Source organism: Octodon degus, unplaced genomic scaffold, assembly GCF_000260255.1.
Source record: "Octodon degus isolate 3935 unplaced genomic scaffold, OctDeg1.0 scaffold00260, whole genome shotgun sequence".
Taxonomy (NCBI): domain Eukaryota; kingdom Metazoa; phylum Chordata; class Mammalia; order Rodentia; family Octodontidae; genus Octodon; species Octodon degus.
The window spans coordinates 1,440,393-1,460,621 of NW_004524836.1; the positions used below are offsets into that span (position 1 = coordinate 1,440,393).

At 36.7% G+C, this 20,229-nt stretch overlaps 1 protein-coding gene across 5 annotated transcripts in view; it reads right to left on the reverse strand.

Annotated features, from left to right (window-relative positions):
- The window catches only part of Inpp4b (inositol polyphosphate-4-phosphatase type II B), an 872,970-nt gene that overhangs the window by 220,901 nt on the left and 631,840 nt on the right, over window positions 1–20,229 (reverse strand). For all 5 annotated transcript variants that reach the window (XM_023706482.1, XM_004646208.2, XM_012512698.2 and 2 more), the window contains 2 exons: window positions 8,007–8,118; window positions 3,265–3,337 (listed from right to left, as the gene is read on the reverse strand). In XM_023706482.1, coding sequence (XP_023562250.1) covers window positions 3,265–3,337; window positions 8,007–8,118 — 185 coding nt within the window. The remainder of the gene's footprint in view (window positions 1–3,264; window positions 3,338–8,006; window positions 8,119–20,229) is intronic.

Consider the following 20,229-nt stretch of genomic DNA (forward strand, 5'->3'; position numbering starts at 1 on the left):
TGGAACAGATTAGAAGACATGGAAACAACTCCAAAGACACTCAGATACCTTATCTTTAACAAAGAGCCCAGCCACTGTCACTGGAAGAAAGATAAACTCTAATAAGTGTTACTGGAAGAACTGGATTTCCACTGCTGAAGACAAAACTAGACCCATGTCTCTCCCTTGCACTACACTAAAATCAAAATGGACCAAAGATCTAAATATTAAAACAGAAACACTAAATCTGCTGGAAGCGAGAATAGGTGGAACTATTGAAGATATTGGTGTAGGCAAAGACTTTAAGAACAAAACCCCAATTGCAAGGGAAATATTACAAAGAATCAATAGTTGGTATCTTACCTTACTAAAAAGCTTTTGCAAAGCAAAAGAAATCATTAACAGAGTAAAGAGATAATCTACTGAGGAGGAAAAATTGCCAGATATTCCACAGACAAGGGAACATCTTGTCTGTGGAACATCTGGAAAATACCTAAAATGCATAAGAATCTCAAAAGATCGAACTACCCCAAAACCAAATTTCCATACCCAATGCAAATTGGCACCTGAAATGAAATGACATTTCTTAGGTGAAGAAGTAGAAGTTGCAAATAAATATATGACAAATTTTCAACATCATTAATCATCGAAGAGACAAAAATTAACACAACACTCCAGCTCACTCCAGAAAGAATGGCTATCATCAAGAATCCAACCAATGACAAATGTTAGCAGAGCTGTGGGGAAAAGGAACTCTTCTTCACTGTATATTAGGAAATAAACCCACACAGCCATTGTGAAAATCAGTGTGGAGATTCCTCAAAGAACTGAAACTAGACACTCCATTTGCACTTATCTATTCCCTTTCTTGGTACTTTCCCAAAAGAACTAACAACATCTAAAATTGATCCTTATGGCTGAGCAGTACTCCATTGTACAAAAGTATCACTTTTTAAATAATGTCCTCAGTTGATGGGCAAAAAAATAATTGAAATTATATCGTAGTAATATGTATAAAAACCCATGTTTACAATGGTATTGCTTGTAATTGCTAAATTTTGGAAATAGTCTAAATGTCCATGAAATTAATCTTATGCTTGCAAAAAGGGGAATTGGAGGGGAAGGGGGAAAAAAAGGATCCAATGGCGTGATCTACGTGTACCAGTTCCAATCGTTATGCACTACCAACTTGACTAATAAACATAAAAATATAAATTTTACTCTCAAAAAGATCAGAAATATCTTCAATCTAAGTCACCACCAAAACTGTCACCTCCATTAAATGTGGAAAGCAGTGATTTGTGATCTTTTATTCTGAGGCCAGAAGGATATCTCAACAGGAATTAGCACCAGTTGGGTAAGCACAAGTTCCCAAGCTTCATTCCTCGGACAAAAAAAAAAAAAAAAAATCTTTTCATTCTACCACACGCATTTAATTTGCAGAATCATCTGCGGCCATTCAGCCCAAGTTGATTGTTGCCATCATCTTATACTTCATGCAAAACTAATAGCAACATAGCAATCTAAGAATTCATTCAGCTTCCACAATTATTTTTTACAGATTTTAGACCCAAGTGCCAGGAGGTAAGAATGTATTTGGTCATATGCTGTCACTGTTTTTTTCATTCTTAAGAAACATATTTGCTTACTTAGAAAACAATTATCCTCTTTCTCTTGAAATTTATAATTTAACATTCAGTACCTTCAAATGACGTTTCTTTTTAGTGTGACAAAATTCACAAGGTTCACATGAATGTATCACTACAATTATCTTATAGCTAAGAAGAGATTATCTGAGTGATAACCTGAGTCATTGAAGCCTTATTTAATAGGAATTTAGTATATATCACACTCAAATGTATTTTTCAGAATTGATTTTTAATAAATGAAGCAGAGTCCCTGGAAATAATGAAATGAAGGAACAAGGGCTTAGTAAATTTTGATGTGAAAAACATAAATGTGAAGAGGATCCTCTGAAAATGCCATAGATATTTTAACCCTGTCGACAGTTTGTGAGGTACTTTTGTGGTACATGGATGGCCTCATTGGTTGGGTAACCCCTTGAAACATTCATTGCTCACATCCTCTTACTTTAATATTCAAAAAATAAACCCTAAAAATCCTATGAAGTTTGGTCATAGGTGCAGAAGCTGCTATCCTTTTTTTTGAATATCATTCCTTGTTCTGTATTAGGAGAATCATTATTTTTATATATTTTTCAAAAGAATTTGATTTATTTGTGTGTATAAATGAACAAATGCATGTTTTCCTTCGGCTAGTCCCTATTAATAGCTGCCACTTGCAGAGTAAATAGCAAAATACTTTAGGCATTATATGTTAGTTAGACTTTCAAGTTTTGTATCATTTATTGACCTAATTTGTATGTTACTTGTGTTACTGTATAACTGTAGCACATGAAGGACAATAAAAAAGAGCAAGACTTAGTTTACTATGACAGCAACTTTATAATTGGTAGCTTCTTAGTGTGGCTTGCTACTTAAAGAGTATCAAAGCTGGCTTAAATTCTGGACCTACTCTAATTTGTATGATAGGGAACAGTGAATAACTGATTTATCTGTAAAATGTTGATATAAATTATATAATATATATATATATATATTTAAGAAGACTGTTGAAGTCAGTACACATAATTAATTTATCCTGCTGACACTGTAGCAATCACTATTCAATATCATTATCATGATATTTACCTTATCGTTTCAAAATATTTTTTAAGTTTTATATATTCACAATTTTATATATAACTTACCTGTACCACACACATGAATTTTACTTACAAATGCCTTTGATACATTGCTTAGTGTTATGTTTAAGCCAAAGTACATTATTATGACCAACACAGTACGCTGATACACACTAAGGAATGCACAAATGTGGTTATGAATTTTTCCTACCTAATCTATGTACGTAGTATTTTAACGAGTTCATTTTCTGAAGTTATAATTAGAAAATGAAACTAAATAAAAGCTTCTATTTCTATTGATTAATCTATCTTCTAGTATTACTTACTCCAGATAATATTAATTCAATAACCAAATATAATTTACTTTATCTGCCACATAGCCAAAGTGTGCATACGTCTTTGTTATGGGATTGTATAATCTGCTCCCATTCTGTTGGCTTTGCCTAATTTACCAGTTCATTTAATAAATGCTCAGAAATAATGCTGTCAGGATGCTGCCCTGGTTTAGTGTTGAATTTGTAGAAAATTAAAATGTATGTTCATACGACATTAGTATAATTACCCAAAACTGAGTTACTTACCTGCATTCAAAAAAGATAAATTATCCTTTCCACTCACACTTTCAGGGGCTGTACATTCATATACCAGTGCACACTGGGAAAGAAGAAAAGGACAAAAATCAAATATACTTTAAAATAATTGAAACAAAATTTTTTGCAAAAATGCAAGGCTATACACATGATTTCAAGAAATTTTGAAAAAAATCATTTTTGTAAACCTCTCCATCCTTACTGCAAATTCAACTTGTGATTTTTTTTTTGCTCACCTTTATATATGGAGTGTCACATTGATTCACAAACTGAACTGATTCTATGATATTGGAAAAGATGAACACATTTATGTTTGTGTGGTAAAGATGGCCGTGGTCTGCTTGATACCAAATTCTTTGCAAACAAGTGCTTGTGGGCCTCATGAGGTACCACTGTAATAACTTTTACTATATAATTATAGACTGCATTTCAATTCTGGTTGGAGACTACTCAGAAAATGTAAAAAGAGGAAAAGGATTTTCCCTAATTTGCCAGAGGTATATTCTTACTAGAGTAAATTCTATTTAACAAACAGAATTATTTTATCTGAGTGAATTTCAGATAAATGGAAGTCAAATTATTTTTCTAAAATTTAAAGGCAATTTTACGTGAAAGATAAAATATGTTAAAATCTCTAATTATAGATGACAAAAGCATTTGTGACTTCAAAAAAACAATGCAAATATTTGTTCATAAAGTATAAGGACTTGGGCTGGGGAGATAGCTCAGTGGTCTAAGCGCCTGCCTGGCAAGCGCAAGAACCTGAGTTCAATCCCTGGTACCATATGCCAGGCTATGCCACCCTAGAATGCTGTGTGTACCGTGCTGGCCCCAGGCATGGTGGTGCACACCTGTAGCCCCAGTGGTGGGGAGGTTGAAACAGGAGGATCAGTGAATATGAACTACATAGCAAGGCCCTGTGTCAAATAAATAAGTAAAAAGTATAAACACTACTTACAAATAAAGTGATTTTAGATTAAATTCATGACATTTGTAAAGCTGACATTTCTCTGGATGGCAAGAGAAAGGGCTCCTGGAAGTGTGCCTCCTTTTCTATTGACCAAGGCATGATGGGAGAGAATGTTCCAGAAAACTCATCCCTGTGCATGGCACTGCCACCCAGCTGCCTGTGAAACTATAACTGACAAATGTTTTTTTGGCCCTGGGAGTTTGATAAGAGAACAGTTTTAACATAGTAGGAGGTAGTACTTGCTAACTTCATCCCTAGCCAAAAGCACACGCGTGCGCGCGCGCGTGTGTGTGTGTGTATTACAGATTTTCACAAAAAAATTGAATAGATATATACAAATAATTGCAAACAAAACACACAGAAGGGCGAGAAAGTTTTCCAGAGAAGAGGAACAAAAGGTCCCAAGTAATCTTCTGCATGGCTCTGCTCAAAAGAACTCAGGGACTCAGACTGTCCCCCACCCCACTCAGGTCAATCTAAGGCTACTTCCTGAATTCCCAAGGCTGCTTTCCTGCTGGGTAATATGTGTCCCACCTCTCTTTGCTTTTATTCCTCCAGGTACAGGAGCAGTTACTTAGACATAACTCTCTTATAATCTACTAATTTCCCCATTGTGTATTCAGCACATTAAATAGCAAATTTATTTACTTACTGAATCAAAAAATGTGCTTTTATAGTTTTTCATTGGGGTCCTAGATCACTAAAACATGAAGACTGTTCTAAAATTCTAACCTTTCAATAATTTTCAGACCCACCAGGAATCACAGGTGGTCCGCTTCTTTGAATCCCCAGCTAGTTTGGAAATGCACGTTTCAAAACACTGAAGCAATGTCCACTGATGTTTGGATATACTTAAAATTCTTTACTTCACCCATTCCCAGTATTTCCTCTACTCCTTTCAAGCTATACAGAGCTGTTAAAATAATCGTCCATAAACACCATATTCATCATGTCATTGTGCTACTCCAGCATGTATAATGGCTGTTTACTGACAAATCAAATCAAATATTCTCCTATTGGCTTGGAAATCTTTCATGATTCATTCCTGACACACTTTCAGGTAATAGCTGGATATACAGCTAGGAGCCATTCTCTTTCCCAAAAAACAGCTACACCAACAACATCATGTGCAGGTTTAGACTGAATGTTTTCAGCAATGCCTGTGAGTCATAGAGCACAGGCCATTATGCTGTCAGTGGTTTCCTATGTGGAAGTAGCCCTGATTCCTCCTAACCAAAGACAGTTTCCTAGTGTGTGAAGGAAGGCCTTCATTGTTTTAAAAGGTGGTCTTAAAATGAGATTGTATTCACCCAAATTCAACAGAAGGGCAATTTCAACCCAATGATATTCCGAAGTTGCAGGTTTAAAAGCTCTATTCTTCAGAGCACTCAGAAGATTTAGATACATGGAAAATGGACAGAAAATATTCAATAAATAGTTACTACTTTAACTAATATTGATTAGTTTTCCACCAGGAATCTAATGAACTTGCATATGGATCTCTACCTTACAACCATCCAGAACTATATGAAAATATATTCCTATTGTTTAAGCTATCCCATCTAAGGTATTTTAAATAGCTGTCCACAGTCACTAATAGAAGCATCATTCTTTCTTTTATCTGCTTTAATCCACACAAGAGGTAACATGTGTCACTCTCAGGGCACGTAATTGTGGTACTAATAGAAGTTCTACTCCATTCTCTTTAAATTATGCAAACTAGTAAATGGGATATTATTTTAAGAATAATTTCTATTTCAATGACTTTCTCTTTTCATGTATGGTGTTCACTCCATGGCTAACAGACTGTATTAGTATACTTCAAAGGGATTTTGAATTAGCAGAAGGATCCATGCATTTACAGTCCTAAAAAAGCACCCCAGTGATTGGGACCATGCTTTGAAAAACACTACGATAAAGTTATTTCCTTAAACATCTTGTAGCTGTCATGCATATCAGACCTTACTCATGTTCTTTATTCAAACATGAATATTCTTAGAGACTGTCAAGATAGTTTCTAAGTCCTTTTTTTTCAAATGAAAAGGTCAAGGTATGCTAAAACTTCAGACAGGACAGAACTGATGCTAACAATATTGGGTGTGTTTACCATTTTTGTCAACTTCTGACTCATTCTCCAAGTGTGTACTGCTACTAACACCTTCTATTTCTAAAATAGCTCAGTTACATCTTTTTAAAGTTCACATTACTAAGCCAAAAGCACCATGTAGCACTTCGGTGGTATCACACACTTGATTTATAAAAGGAGCATGGTTCAATTCTTCCTACCGTATAATATTGGCAGTCTGGAGTCAAGAGTTGAGTGAGCTGAGAGGAGAATGGCTTGGTTGTTAGGAACAGACTCAGAGTCAGCAGACTCAGAGTTGGTGAAAACAGCTCTGCTTTGAAACAGGAAGTGTTTCTCCCATTATTCTTCTTGTCTAGAATTGCAGACATGAGTGTAATGGTCTATCAGCTTCTTCACTCAGTACCAAGAATAGTATCCAAGCTCTCGCTGACCAAGTTAATCTTAATATAAGAATTGATGTAGTGTTGGCAAAGATGAGTCTTACATGAACTCTAAAGAAAACAGGTTGGAATTAAGGGACCAAGCTCTAAAATAGGGACCTTGAATGCCCCGATGAGATCTTGAGGGCCCAAAGAAGCCCTGGCATCTGCGAACACCCCAATGTCAACTGTAGGTCTGCTTGGACAATGTTCATAGCGTGTGCTAGGATTCCAAGAGGAGCTTTCAGGAACAGAGAACAAAGACTGTGACCACCTCATATGGGGTAAAATAATATATTTTTGAAAATATATTTTTGTACAATGGTTTTAGCCTTTTTATAACATTATTTACTTGTTAACTGTTGGTGAAAACCATCTCTTTTGCAAATATTTTCATACTACCAAAACTAAACATGCTACAACAAACAATAAGCCAATAAATAGCTCACTAGTACTTATCACTTAAAATGGTTCATTTACAAAAAAAGCAGAAATTATAGTACATATATACTGTTTCCAAACAATTACAAGCAGTTTTAAGTCTGTTCCATGTGTCCCAATTGCTACAATAAAAGAGGCAACTTCACTCCTAAGAAAGGAAATCAGGCTTATATTTATACCAGGCTTTTCATTCTTAGAGAAAAAGAAACTGAAAGAAAGAGAAACTCCTGAACACATGTTTATATGCATTACTCCCGGGCTTTGAAATAAGTGGCTTCACTTACGGGGGGCAGAGCCCACCTTCCAGAGCAGTTCCTCTGCTGCATATTATTTTCTGCCTCTTTCTTTTCAATTTCATAAAGCACAAATTTCCTGCAAAACCTTCCCTCCTACACATAAAAGTAAAATGCAAATTAAAATTGCACCTCTTTATAAAAATGGCTTTGAAAGCAGAAGGTTACTTGGGGCCATAGCCCTTCCACAAATGCAGGGTCCCTCTCCTTCAGGGTCACTACTGGCAGAAGGTGATGATGACAAATACTTTTGCTGCAACAGAGAATAAGCAGTGTAATCAAGGGTGCTGGCAGCAAAGAGAAAGGTGTTTGCGAATGGTGCACAGGTTCGCCCAGTTCCAACCAAGTAGGCCCCTTGGCTTAGAGGATGAAACACATGTGTTGTACTGTATTTCCAGAGCTGATTTCTCAGATTGATTTTGAACAATGAGATTTCAAACCCCACAGAGCACAAGTGGTAAAGGCATCTGGCAAAGCTGATCACTTCTAATTTAATTCATGCACCGAGTGGACGGAGAGCCTACCTTTTGTCCCTGCACATCTGTCGTGATATGATCAGCTTCCCCATCTTCAATCTCCCCCATCTTCACAGCAATGACTTCTATGGTGCCAACCACTTTGCCACCATCAGAAGTTCTGCAAACAGAAATCAATGAAATGAAAATAGGAGACTCCTCTTTCAAACACATCCAAAACATGTTTATTTCTAAAAACCAGTAATGTTGTTTGCTTTTATGTTTTCTATATAACTGCTCAAAACACAGTAAGACATGCTACTGGTATTGATGTTGTCTTTAATTTGAAATGAAAATTAGCCACAGATTCATGAGATAAGGCATGAATCAAAAAAAAAAAACCCTACATCACAAAGATTAATTCTACTAAGGATAATCAAGAGCAGCTTGAGGAAAGAATACTGGGTAATAAATCAATGCTCTATCTCTAACCATCTGATCTCTACAATGACCATAAACCATGGCCCACCTCTACAATCTGCATGAGACAGTGTCTGTGTCAGCAACAGAAATGACAACTAAATAAAACAGAAAAGAAAATGAACATCAACCTATCTCTCTATGGCTGGGCCACTGTCAAAAAATCTGACTTTCTAATTTTTCTGCCTAGCACAGAGGCAAAGGAGATTCTTGTGTCGCAAACATTTGCTAAGGTACATGCAAAGCAGAACCTATCCTAGAGCTCATCTAGTTTGGCCTCTTAATTTTTCAAACAGAGAAGGTGAGGTTCAGAAGGACAAGAAGAGAAACTCCTCTTCAAAGTGACAAGTGGCAGTGCTGGGTTCCTATTGCCTTTAGATATATTGGTCATTAAACAATTCTATATTAAATGAGGAAGTCATTTTATTACTAAGAATGTAATCATTATTTTCAACAACATAAAATCTTATGGTTGATAATAATAATGAAAACAAAGACAAAATTAACAAGCCACCGCATGAAGATTCTCTAGATTTTATGCACCAAGTGAGGGGGCCATGTATCCCATGGGCATCATCATGCACAATATTCTTTTCTCTTGAGCCTTGCTGTAAAGAAGTGGTGCAAGCCATTGTGTGGTCTCATGTGTTGCGATACTTGTGCCTGAGCTCACCTGACTAAATAGCAAGGGCCACATGCAGCTTCACTTTCCTTATTTCTTCCGTGAAATTTATTTTTGACTTTAATCTGAAAGGCCATGGTGTATGTCTTTAGACCAATTCCTTTTAAGTGCTATTTTATTGTCATAAGAGTTATTTAAAAAAGGAAAAGGAAGCCTAGCATAAGGAGTTTGGCAGAACATTTCTTAAAATAATGCATAATTTAAGTGAAACGAAAAAAATTATGTTAGTAGATTATGGTCAAAGTTTCTAATAAAATGAAGTGTGCAAATTAAAATGCACATTTTGATTATGTTTTTAAGAAAAGTGAAATAAATCCTGGTGATAAATAAATACACAAGTAATGTCATAGTGTGAAAAAAATAAAGATGACATATGTAGCAAAACAAAAAGGATTATTGTTAGGTAGTCTATTATATGAAACAAAATGCTTCAAAACTTTTCAAATCAGCGGCAATCATAATATTGACTCAACTTTTAACAAATACATGTGCAAATCTGAAACGTTCATCACAAAGGAGAGGTGCATACAGGTGACAGCACAAGCTGCAGGATCCTAGAATACTGTAATGGCTCCAATTCTGACACGGTTTTCAATAATTCATTGTACCATTTCCCACCTCAATGTGACATAACACCTTGTCACAAGTCATAATGTGGCATATCTCTGTATAATTCTCCTATTAATTAAACAGTTTAACACAAACTTTCACAAGTATCATAGTTCTGTTGGTTTTGTTTTGTTTTGTTTTGTTTTCTGCCGAGAGATTTGCAGATCTCTTTCCCAAAACTGATTATCCACAACAAATCAAGTTATCTTTTCCTTCTCAAAAAGAAACAGGTTATCTGATTTTGCATAAATAGACTAAGCTGGCTTAATTTCTTTTTTTTCCTACTTATTCTCTTTTTTATTATTAATTTTATTGAGAAAGAAATAGCAATGAAACAGTTTCAAGATAGGTTAGTAGGGCAGTTACAATAATTAATACATTGCATATTGTTGTCTTCATAGCAGTTATCCATAGTACAAGGTGCAGACATGATATGCTGTCCAAACACCATTAGTACAAATCGTTCTTCTCATTGAATTAAGAGAAAGGAGCTGTATATCTATACTATTTTGTGTGTATATATTTTGTGTGTAAATATTTATATATATATATTTCACTACAAAATGGTCCTTCATTTATCTGCCCATTTTTTTGCTTAGTCTTGTGAGAGATGGGTATTCCATTGATATTGTAGGTGTGTGAATTCAGCAAAGTAATCCAATTAGGCCAGGAGTCCATAATAGTAGTGGGTTATCCACAGGACTGGCAATGTCAAAAGTTGCTAACTTGAGCTTTTGCAGCTCAGCATATTAATATGGCTTTACTTTTTATACCTCATTTTTATACTTCATTTTTTCTACTGCAAAATGGTCCTTCATTTATATCCTCCTTTTTTGTTTAGTTTTGTCAGAGATGGGTGTTCCATTGCTTTTGTATCTGACAAGGTCGGTCAAATTCCCTCAGGATTCATCCTGAAACCCTGCACAGCAGTTTGTAGATCCTTTGTCAGTGTCAGCCATGTGGATGAGTCATGGCCATTGCTTGACCAGTTTGCTCTCTGTGAAAGCCCAAGAGAACGTTTTCTCTCCAGGTGAGCTACCTTCATTTCTAGGAGCACAGATCCTATGCATAACAGTGCATTTTGTCACTGACTAACGTGATGATGGGTTACATGATCAGAGACAGCAGGCAGATCCTTCCCAGCCTCTGGAAGGCTGTGCAACATTCTGCTGTGAGATATGATGGCCATACACATGTGAATGTGAGATCTGAGTCGTGGTAGGCACAAGAAGCTGAGCTGTCCTCACTTCTAACTCCATCCCTCTCTTCAGGACTAAGCTCTGTGGGATGGCTAATGTGCTAAGTGTGTAATGCGGTGCTTTATGAAGGTGGTTGCTGCTCCTTCCCTCCTACTTGCCAATACAGTAAAGCTTCAGCAGTAGCATGAACCCAACTGCTACTGTCACTAATGTGTCCATTCATATTTAAGCTAATTGTCTACAGAAGTATTGCTGCAATATCCAAGACTACAGTAAAAAATGAATAAATTTTAAAAAGAGTATGAGACATCACAGCATATGTATTTCAAGAGTTGGGCTGGCCAGATAGCTCAGCGGATTAAAGTGCCTGCTTAGGCAAATGTAGGGATCATAGTTTGATCCCCAGCCTCTTGTGCCCTCCCTGACCCCAGGACCCTGTGAGACTGCGATTAAGACTGGGCATGGTAGAGCGCGCCTGTAATCCAAGAACTTGGGAGGTTGAAAACAAGAGAATCACTATGAGTCTGATCTGTGTGGAGAGAACCTGTAGACCCTGTACTAAATACATAAGAAATAAGAAAAAGAAAAGGAGTGATTAAATGTTCATTAAAGACACAAAAACTTAGGGATAGCAGATCATATGAAAATAAGCCTACATTTCCAACAGAGCACATTAATCTAGAACTACTGTAATACAAAAGAATCTTTAAAAATTACTAAATAGATAAATGGGAAATACAAGAAGGGAATAATTTCAGAGCTATAGCTCTTTCCCCTTTTTAAGTACTTAGGTACTCATGACAATGACTTTTCTGTCTTTGGGTTTTCCTTTTTATATTCTGTAGTCCCTTTATCCCTGCAAGAAGTCAAAGCTAGAAGGTTGCTTAATCTAGAAATATTATACAACTGTAACATCACTTTCCTTAAAATCACATTAGGTAGGTAGCTCTTTTGAGTAGCTTTAAGTATGTCTTATCATTTGAGATTCATAAGAGACTGAATTAATAAACACAAATTCAAGCTGAATTCTGGCACTGAAACACACTTCACCCTGTTATTAAATTAGAATGTAAAATGCAGAAACCACTTCCTATTTACTTAATAACCATTAGCTACATGTAGAATATGATATCTACGCCTCTCTTCAGCTAGAAGAGTCACAAATGAAATATTCATTTCATGTACCCCAATATCATTATTTCAAAAGTTAACTTCAAGGGCCGACAAGATAGTTCAGGGGACTAAGTGCCTGTTTAGGCAAGTGCAGAGACCAGGGTTTGATTCCTGGCACCACACGCTATACCCGCCCCCAGTACCCTGAGCTGGTCACTGAGCCTGGGCACAAGGGTGCATGTCTGCAATCCCAGTACTGGGAATGCTGAGACAGGAGGATCACTATGAGTTTGAGCTGCATAGTAAGAACCTGGACCAAATACATTTTTTAAAAAAATTAACTTCATGGAGATTGAGGTGAAAAACTCAAATGCTTAACGTGCTTTCAACTTATTACTCATCAGGCTGGCAAAATTCTACTTCAGCTAGAGTTAGCCACATGATCAAGGACTAATAACTTAACATTTCAATTTATTGTGCTATAAAACATAAGGTAGGTTTCTAACACCCACCTCATAAAATCATCTCTAAACCCCCTGTTCTAATCACAGTACAGTTCCATAATACAGCATCATGGGTTGACCTGTACTCAAGAAAAATTTCAGGCACATTCTAGCCTCCCCTCTCCACTCCCAAATTTCTTATCCAATCCCCCCCAAAATCCAACAGTATGTCAAATATGGGAAGTAAATGAATAAATAGGACTTAATCACAATCACAGATTATCCTCATATCCTTTCCTAACAATCATGGGCCAATGACATAAGGCTTTAGTCATAACTATCTCAACCTATATGAAGATTAAAAAAGAAGAAGAAAACTATGTCATTTCAGACAGCATGTTGCCAGGTCATTATCACTAGTGAAAGCAGAGAAGCATAGAAAGAAAGTGATGAATAGTTCATGACCACCACAGTCTTATACTACAGTGTCATGGACCTCTCTCTCCATCAGCAGAGTGGCTTAAATGTTTAACCACACCAACAATATACAGGAGACAGGGAAGGGGAAATTTTAACACTACACGTCTACACTCTTCTCTACTGGGTTTTTAGTTACACAATACATTAGTGACTGAAGCTCTTCAAAACTCGACCTTCCAAATAATTCCCCAACTGCTGCCAATGAGACATCCAGTCTCACATGCTGAAACAGACAAATATTTTTGAAGATGAAAGAAAGGGATATAAAACAGTCTTGTAACTAAGGATAATTTAGTGACACTCTTGATTTCTTTCCCACATATTCTGTCATTCTTAGCAGAGCGAAAGGGAAAAAACCGAAAAGATAAATACCTTTGGAATTGTTAATAGAAAAATGTAAATAACTTTCTCATTTTGGAAATGCCAAAAAGATGCAAACCAACAAATGACTCTGTAAACACTCAGGGAAAAACCATCATTAGCGATGTCAGTCTTTGTGAATATAAAGTAGCACTGGTACCATACACAGGAATTCACAGCTGCGAGATTTTGCATTTAAGACAGTCAGATATATGACTTAGGAAATGAAAATCCCATACAGACAGGAAAATAAGCCAAGGCCACAAGTAAACAAACAGACTCAGTAAATGTGAGAGTCCTCTGGTGATCTTTCAGGTGCGTACAATCATACAGCAGTGCTAGATTTACTTAGGGTTTATGGAAGCGAGAGTTCTGTTTGACTACGTGTGAGCAAAACTCTTTCTATTCTGGATGAAATTCACAAAGCTCAGAATCCATGTAACACTTTCAAACTAGTAGTCAAGTACAACTCAGTAGTAATATTAACAGCCTATGCATTCCAAAGGTTAATTCTTTCTCTTGTTCTCACTACAAGCTTACCTTCAGAGGTTTCATCCATTGTTTTAGGATTCAATTACCCTTTTGTAAAGATTTACTACAATTCTATATTCCGAGCTGGATCTCAATTTCCCACTCTAAAACCTCAGATTCCTTTGTCTTAATTTCATCATGTCTCATTTTATTTGCTTGAAGCTAAATCTTCACTTTCCCAAACCTAAACTCATTCATATTAATAGCATGCCCAAAACACAAAACCAAAAATATTCCACTTTGACCTTCATTTTTTTCTTTCTCCAGAAATAAATTACTAAACTTGAGTGGGTCTTCATCCTGTCTCTTGCACATATCCCTTTCAAATAACAATCCCGATTAGTTTTTTTTTCCTTCTGTTATATCTGAAGAATGTACTTTCTGTTCCCCTTTATCTTTCTCACTATTTCATCCAGGTGCGTTCTCCTCCTAAATCTCCGCTTTCAATGTTTTATTTCATTGCCCACATTTACAATCGCTACACATTGCTCCTCTCTACCTTACCTATGTAGTCTGTCATTCAAGGCCTTATAACAGGATTAGTAAAAGTGTAAGGAAAGCTCAGTATCTTCAGCTTGAACCTATCTATTTAATCCCATCCCACTAAAACACAGCACATGACTTGGTGGGAAGTGCAATGAACTCTGGGTAACCAAGTCCGTCATTACGATGCTGGCTTTCTATAAAGAAGCAGCTATGACTGGAAACAAGAAATTCAACTTCTGTAAAGAATTCTCAACTATAAAATACAAAGATTGCGCATCCCCCACCCCATCTCACAAGACATAGGCCACAAAAGTAAAAGGTCTTGGGTTGAAGTAGAAAGGTGCTCTAGCTTAAGGTGACAAGTGCTGTAATGACACTGTATGTGCCACAAAGCTTCAAGACAGGGAGGCAACTGCAGCGACAGGAAGGGGCCAGGGAAGGGCAGACTGGAGGAAAGGAGGGAGAAGAAATGAAATGCATGAAGACATGCCATGCACATGCGCCGATGCCCCGTGATGAGCGTGTGTGTCATATACTGGAAACATAAGACTAAACAATGTGCATGAGCTCATCATAGAAATGTGGACCACTTATTTTTTGTTCTAGCTGGCCTGTTGATTTCTCCTTATACTGCTAAAACTCATACTGTTCAAACACCAGGTTCCACTAACACAAGCTAAAGCATATTTTATCCTCCTGGTGATGCTATCAAAACGTGCTCTTATATCTGCAGGGACCTTTGCTGATTTGAATAACAAATGGGAAATATCAACAATCTTCATGAATTAAAAACACAAGCAAGTTGAAAAAACAAGGTTGGCCTCTAGGATATGCCTTTGGCAGTGGTTTGTAAAATCCAAAATTACAAGAAAATTAATAGGACATAATAATCTGCCAGCTGGGTTCTGGTTGTAGGACATACAGAGTGAGCAAACTCTATGTCAACATACACACTGCAGGTGGTCATGGTACCTGGACTGATACCAGAGCCCCTTCAGTATCTGAGGACCCTGAAAGTGAATAGCACCAGGCGCTGAAGCTCAGTATCCTAATTGCAAACACCACAAAGCCAGCCACATGCCTATCATTCCTCCCTGGAAGTCCTGGATCTAGATTCAACACATTTCCACATACAGCACTGAGCCTTGCCAAAGACAGAGACAACTCCAGGGCAAACTCTAGATCTGGTTCAAAATCAGACTCAAAACATGAAGCAAGATCTCCTTTTCCTTCTCCACTTTGGCACGCCAGAGGAAATCTCAGAGTTACAGTATGGGCAGCAGTCAAAGTGGCAGCAATCAGGGCTTAGAGTTTACTATGAAAATTAACAGATTCCTGTAAAACTATGAGAAAATAAGTTGGTCTTTCCTGGAGGAGCTGTGCCCCCAGTGGTGTGGAGCAAATGCCCCTTGCCTTGTTTGTCCCATTCTTCTTCCATGGGGACTCCCAAAGCATATGGAGTTGCACAGTAGAGTGGAAAATGAAACCCAAGATCTCTGGATGGATGATTTGAAAGGGAAGCAACAGTCCAAAGTGGAGAGCACCAGAGAAATAGTGAGGATAAGCCCAGGACAAAGGCTTCTCTGTGTTTTCATTAGTTCCTGGGATTCACTCTAGGCTGTGCATGTAGGAATCTTTTATGAAAAAAAGCACGTCAGAGATTTGGACAAATGATGTGTGGTCCAGTTCACCATAAAGACCCAGACAGTTACCTGGATGTCAAACGTGAAGAACGGATCCAAACACCACTACACAAATTCTGAGAATATAAGTGAGAATGAAGCTATAGGTTTTCATAAGGCAGAAGATAGTACACAAATATCTAGCAATGGGAGATTAGACACCAGATTGAAAAAAATAGTTTACAATAGGTACCATACCAATAAGATGTTTACATGGAGCTCCAATACAATGGATTAGATCTCTGCATTAAAAATTATAAATGATAATGAAAGAAATCAAGGAAGATCTAAACAAATAGCATATTAGATCATGGATTGGAGGGTTTAACATTACATAGATGTTGTTTCTCCTCAAAGTCATCTACAGACTTAGTGTAATACCAACTAAAATTCCAGCAACATTTTTTCAAAGATATTGTTAAATTCATTTGAAAAATTATAAGAGAAATGCCAAAGAAATAGAATAGCCCAAACAAATTCTGACAAAAAAAAAGACCAGAAGAATTTCACTAACTAAAATTCTGATATGAAATCTAGAGCAATCACACCTGAAGGTTTTGATGAAACACGGATACATCGATTAAATCAAACAAAGCAGCAAAATGATCCAGTGGCTCTTACAAAGTTATAGATAAACTGATGGAGAAAATATAGCCTCCCAACAAATGGTCTTCAAACAATTAGCCACACATTTATAAAAAAAAAATTAAACCACTAAAACTTCACACTATTCCAAGTAATTCATGGATATAAATTTAAAACATGAAAGGCACTAAACTTTTTAAATCAATGCAGTAAAGCACCTTTCTGAGGCCAGTTTAGGAAAAGAGTTCTAAAATGTGACACTAAAATAATAGTCATAGAAATGTAAGCCAAACTTCATCACAACTGACAAGTTTGCTCCGCCAAAGCCTTTGTTCTGAGCATGAAAAGACAAATTACTAACTGGGACCAAATATTTGCAAATCACATACCTGAAGAATTTCTATTCAAAGTACCAGAAAAAGCTCTCAAAATTCAACCATAAGAAAACAACCTAAATGATAAATGTGAAAAATATTTGAACAGACATATTTCAAAGAGAGGATGAGTAAATCGTAAAAGCACAGCGGTAGTCTCACTGCCCAGGAGTTTTAATGAAAACGAAAAGTGCTACGAGAAACTACTAGAATGTCTTAAAATGGCTGAGAAGAATGCAGCCATTTTCTGCATCTGAGAAGGTTCAGTGAAATCGAGAAACACAGTTGCCAAAGAAAAGAGCTAAGCCAGTCTCTAATAAAATTAAATACAGTATGACCTAGAATTCCCAATCCTAGATATTTTTCTAATAAAAATAAAAATTTAGGCTTATTTTAAAGAACTACATGTGACCCAGAGACGGTGGCACATGCCTCTCATCCCAGAACTCAGGAGGCTGAGGCAGAAGGATTGCTTAGAGTTCCGGCACAGACTGGCCTACAACGTGAGTTTAAGACCAGCCTGAGCTGCACAGAAAAACCTTACCTTAAAAAGAAAAGAACAGAAAAAAGACAAGAGAACTACACATTCATTTACTAATTTCACTCGCTATCACCACAACTTGGAAATAATCAAAATGCTCCTTCATGTGATTGGTTAAACAAATTGTGGTATATCCACACCACAGACTGTTTTACATGAAACTGATAAATACAACTTGGTTGGCACTGGACTGAAACAATTAAGTTGATCTCAAAAGGTTATAAGTTATATAAGTCCATACGATTAAGCTCTTGTAATGCACAACAAACAGATCAGCAGCTATGAGGGGTGGCTGTTGATGAATGTGCAAGTGAAAGATGCAGCAGGCGGGGTTCTCTGTGGTGGTGAAGCCATTCTGCCACCGGATCAGAGTGTTTTCATGAGAATCTGTTCGTGTGACACAACTCACAGATCTGTATACCAACGAAGTCATTTTTATTCTGAGTTTATGAAACAGAATCAAAGAGAAAGAACACAATCTTTTACTTGACAATAAATTAATAGACAACAAAACAGCTATTTGGTCTATGAATACAAAAGCCACGTTCATCAAAAGGCGATCCTCTTTCCAGGCCAAGCAAATTTAATGGGTGACCAACTGAGATGCTGGTCAAAATGTAAATTTCATTTCCTGAATGACCCTTTTTAAATGCCTGGGGACAAGAAAGCGTGGGAGGCAAATGGATAGAAAGGATAGGAAAAAGCTCTTTTAAGAAAGTGTAATACATGTGCCCAAAGAATGGCACCGGTCATGCTAGAATTCAGCTGGATTCCAACTACTTGAAATTATACTTAACCTCACAAGAAACAAACTATGGCTAAGTCTTGAGTTTCTTTTACTATATTTATTTGTTTGCAATTTTAGCTTTGAGTAGAAGGAGAGATCGGAAGGAAAAGTATTACATATATTAAGCAGAAGTTATTGAGAAAGAAAGGAAACTAAAAAAATAAATTATATGGCATTACATGGGTGACTATAGAAATCTGATTTAAAGGAGAAAAAATTTAAAAGCAAAACCAGAGATACTTTTTAAGGCCAGGTGCAAACAACCTTGGCAGTTAGTGAAGCAATTATTTGTTTGTTTCCCCAACAAAATTTTTTACATGAATGATTTGCAAATGTCACAGAAGTAATAAAAATGCTTTTAGGTGCTCTGAAAAGATTCATAGGTAAAAGCATAGAGAAGTAGAGACCTCAATTATTAAATAATCAGTATTAAATAATGACATGAAAATACTTGATATTCAAATTTTGAATTGTTTATTTTTATGAGTTTTTGAGATTTTTGGTTTTATTTTATGACAAATTTTATTAATAAGAAAGAATACAGAAAGGTCTCTACAAAAAGCTAGCATTATTAAAAGGTCAAAATTATAGTGCCTGAATATAATTTTAAAGTATAATGTATTTCTGCAGTCAAAAACTCACTGAGCTTTAAATTATAGGAGACATGTACTCTGAAACTGAACAAATTTTTCTGTCTACATTTTTATACTTAATTGCCTTTGGATTCTTCTGTAACTAAATTATAGGTTCTTTTAGTTTTAAAAACCATAGTTTTTTCATTATTCTTATTTTGATAATACTTTCCACCAAAACTGTTTCCAAGCATATAAAACCCCATAGAAACAATGCTGTACATAGTGGCGTATACCTATCACTCTGGAATGTGGGAGGCTGAGGCAAGAGGGTTTGAATTTAAAGCCAGCTTGAGCTATGTAGTGAACTCAAAGCCTGCTCAGACATAACAAGACCATCTCAAAAAAGCAAATGACAAAACAAAGCAAAGCAAAAAGCCCAATAAAATGGTCATAAAAATTAAATAAACTGCCCATTAATTTCACATATTATGCAACTCCTTGGACTAAAACTCTTTCTTGCACAAGCAAATAAAAAAGAAAAAAATATTGTTACTTCCAAGAAATTTATAATCTAGCAGTAAGTAGTGAGGTGATATATGTAGCACCCACATTCATAAAATGGATTTTTTCCATGTCTGCTGACAAACCAAACTGGGTGAGGACTGAATAGAGAACAGAATCGAATCCACTGTTTAGGCTTAGTGCTGACTTCACAGAGAAATTAGATTCGACTCTCAGCCCATTTAGTTTGCAGCCAGAATTGTTGAAAGAATTAAGTCTGTGAAGTGAGGAGCAGTGTACGCGAGCACAGGAGGCACCCTGAAGAGCAGTGGGAGAGGAGTGAGTCGCTAGGCTAGTAGCTTCCATTCGTGCTGGGGAACGGCCTCTTCTTAGGAAGATGACATTTGAGCAAGCAAATGAAGGAGCAAGAAAGGAGCCCATCTGCCTTTCTAGGGGCAAGGCCTGGCCACAGAGTAACAAAGTCAAAGGCCTCAAAACAAAACACGGTTGCCACATTCTGGAGATAGCAAAGGTGGCTCTGTGGCTAAAGCCAAGTTGACAGAGAAGACAGAAGGAAAGACCAGGTAAGAGGGGCAGGTAGGACTTTCCATGACTGTGCTATACATTGCCACAGCCCTTGGCTACTGTTTCAGTTTCTGTAGCAGAGAAGTCCAGAGGAGTCTTCTATTCAGTATCAAGAAAAGAAAAATAATCTCAGCACTCCGGACAGGAGGATCACTAAGAGCTGGAGATCAGTGTGGGGGCTGCAAAAGTGAGCACAAAGCCAGCCCAAACTGCATAACAAGACCCTATCTAAAAAAAAGAAAAGAAAAAAAAAAACAGAAAAGGAAAAGAAAGGGAATA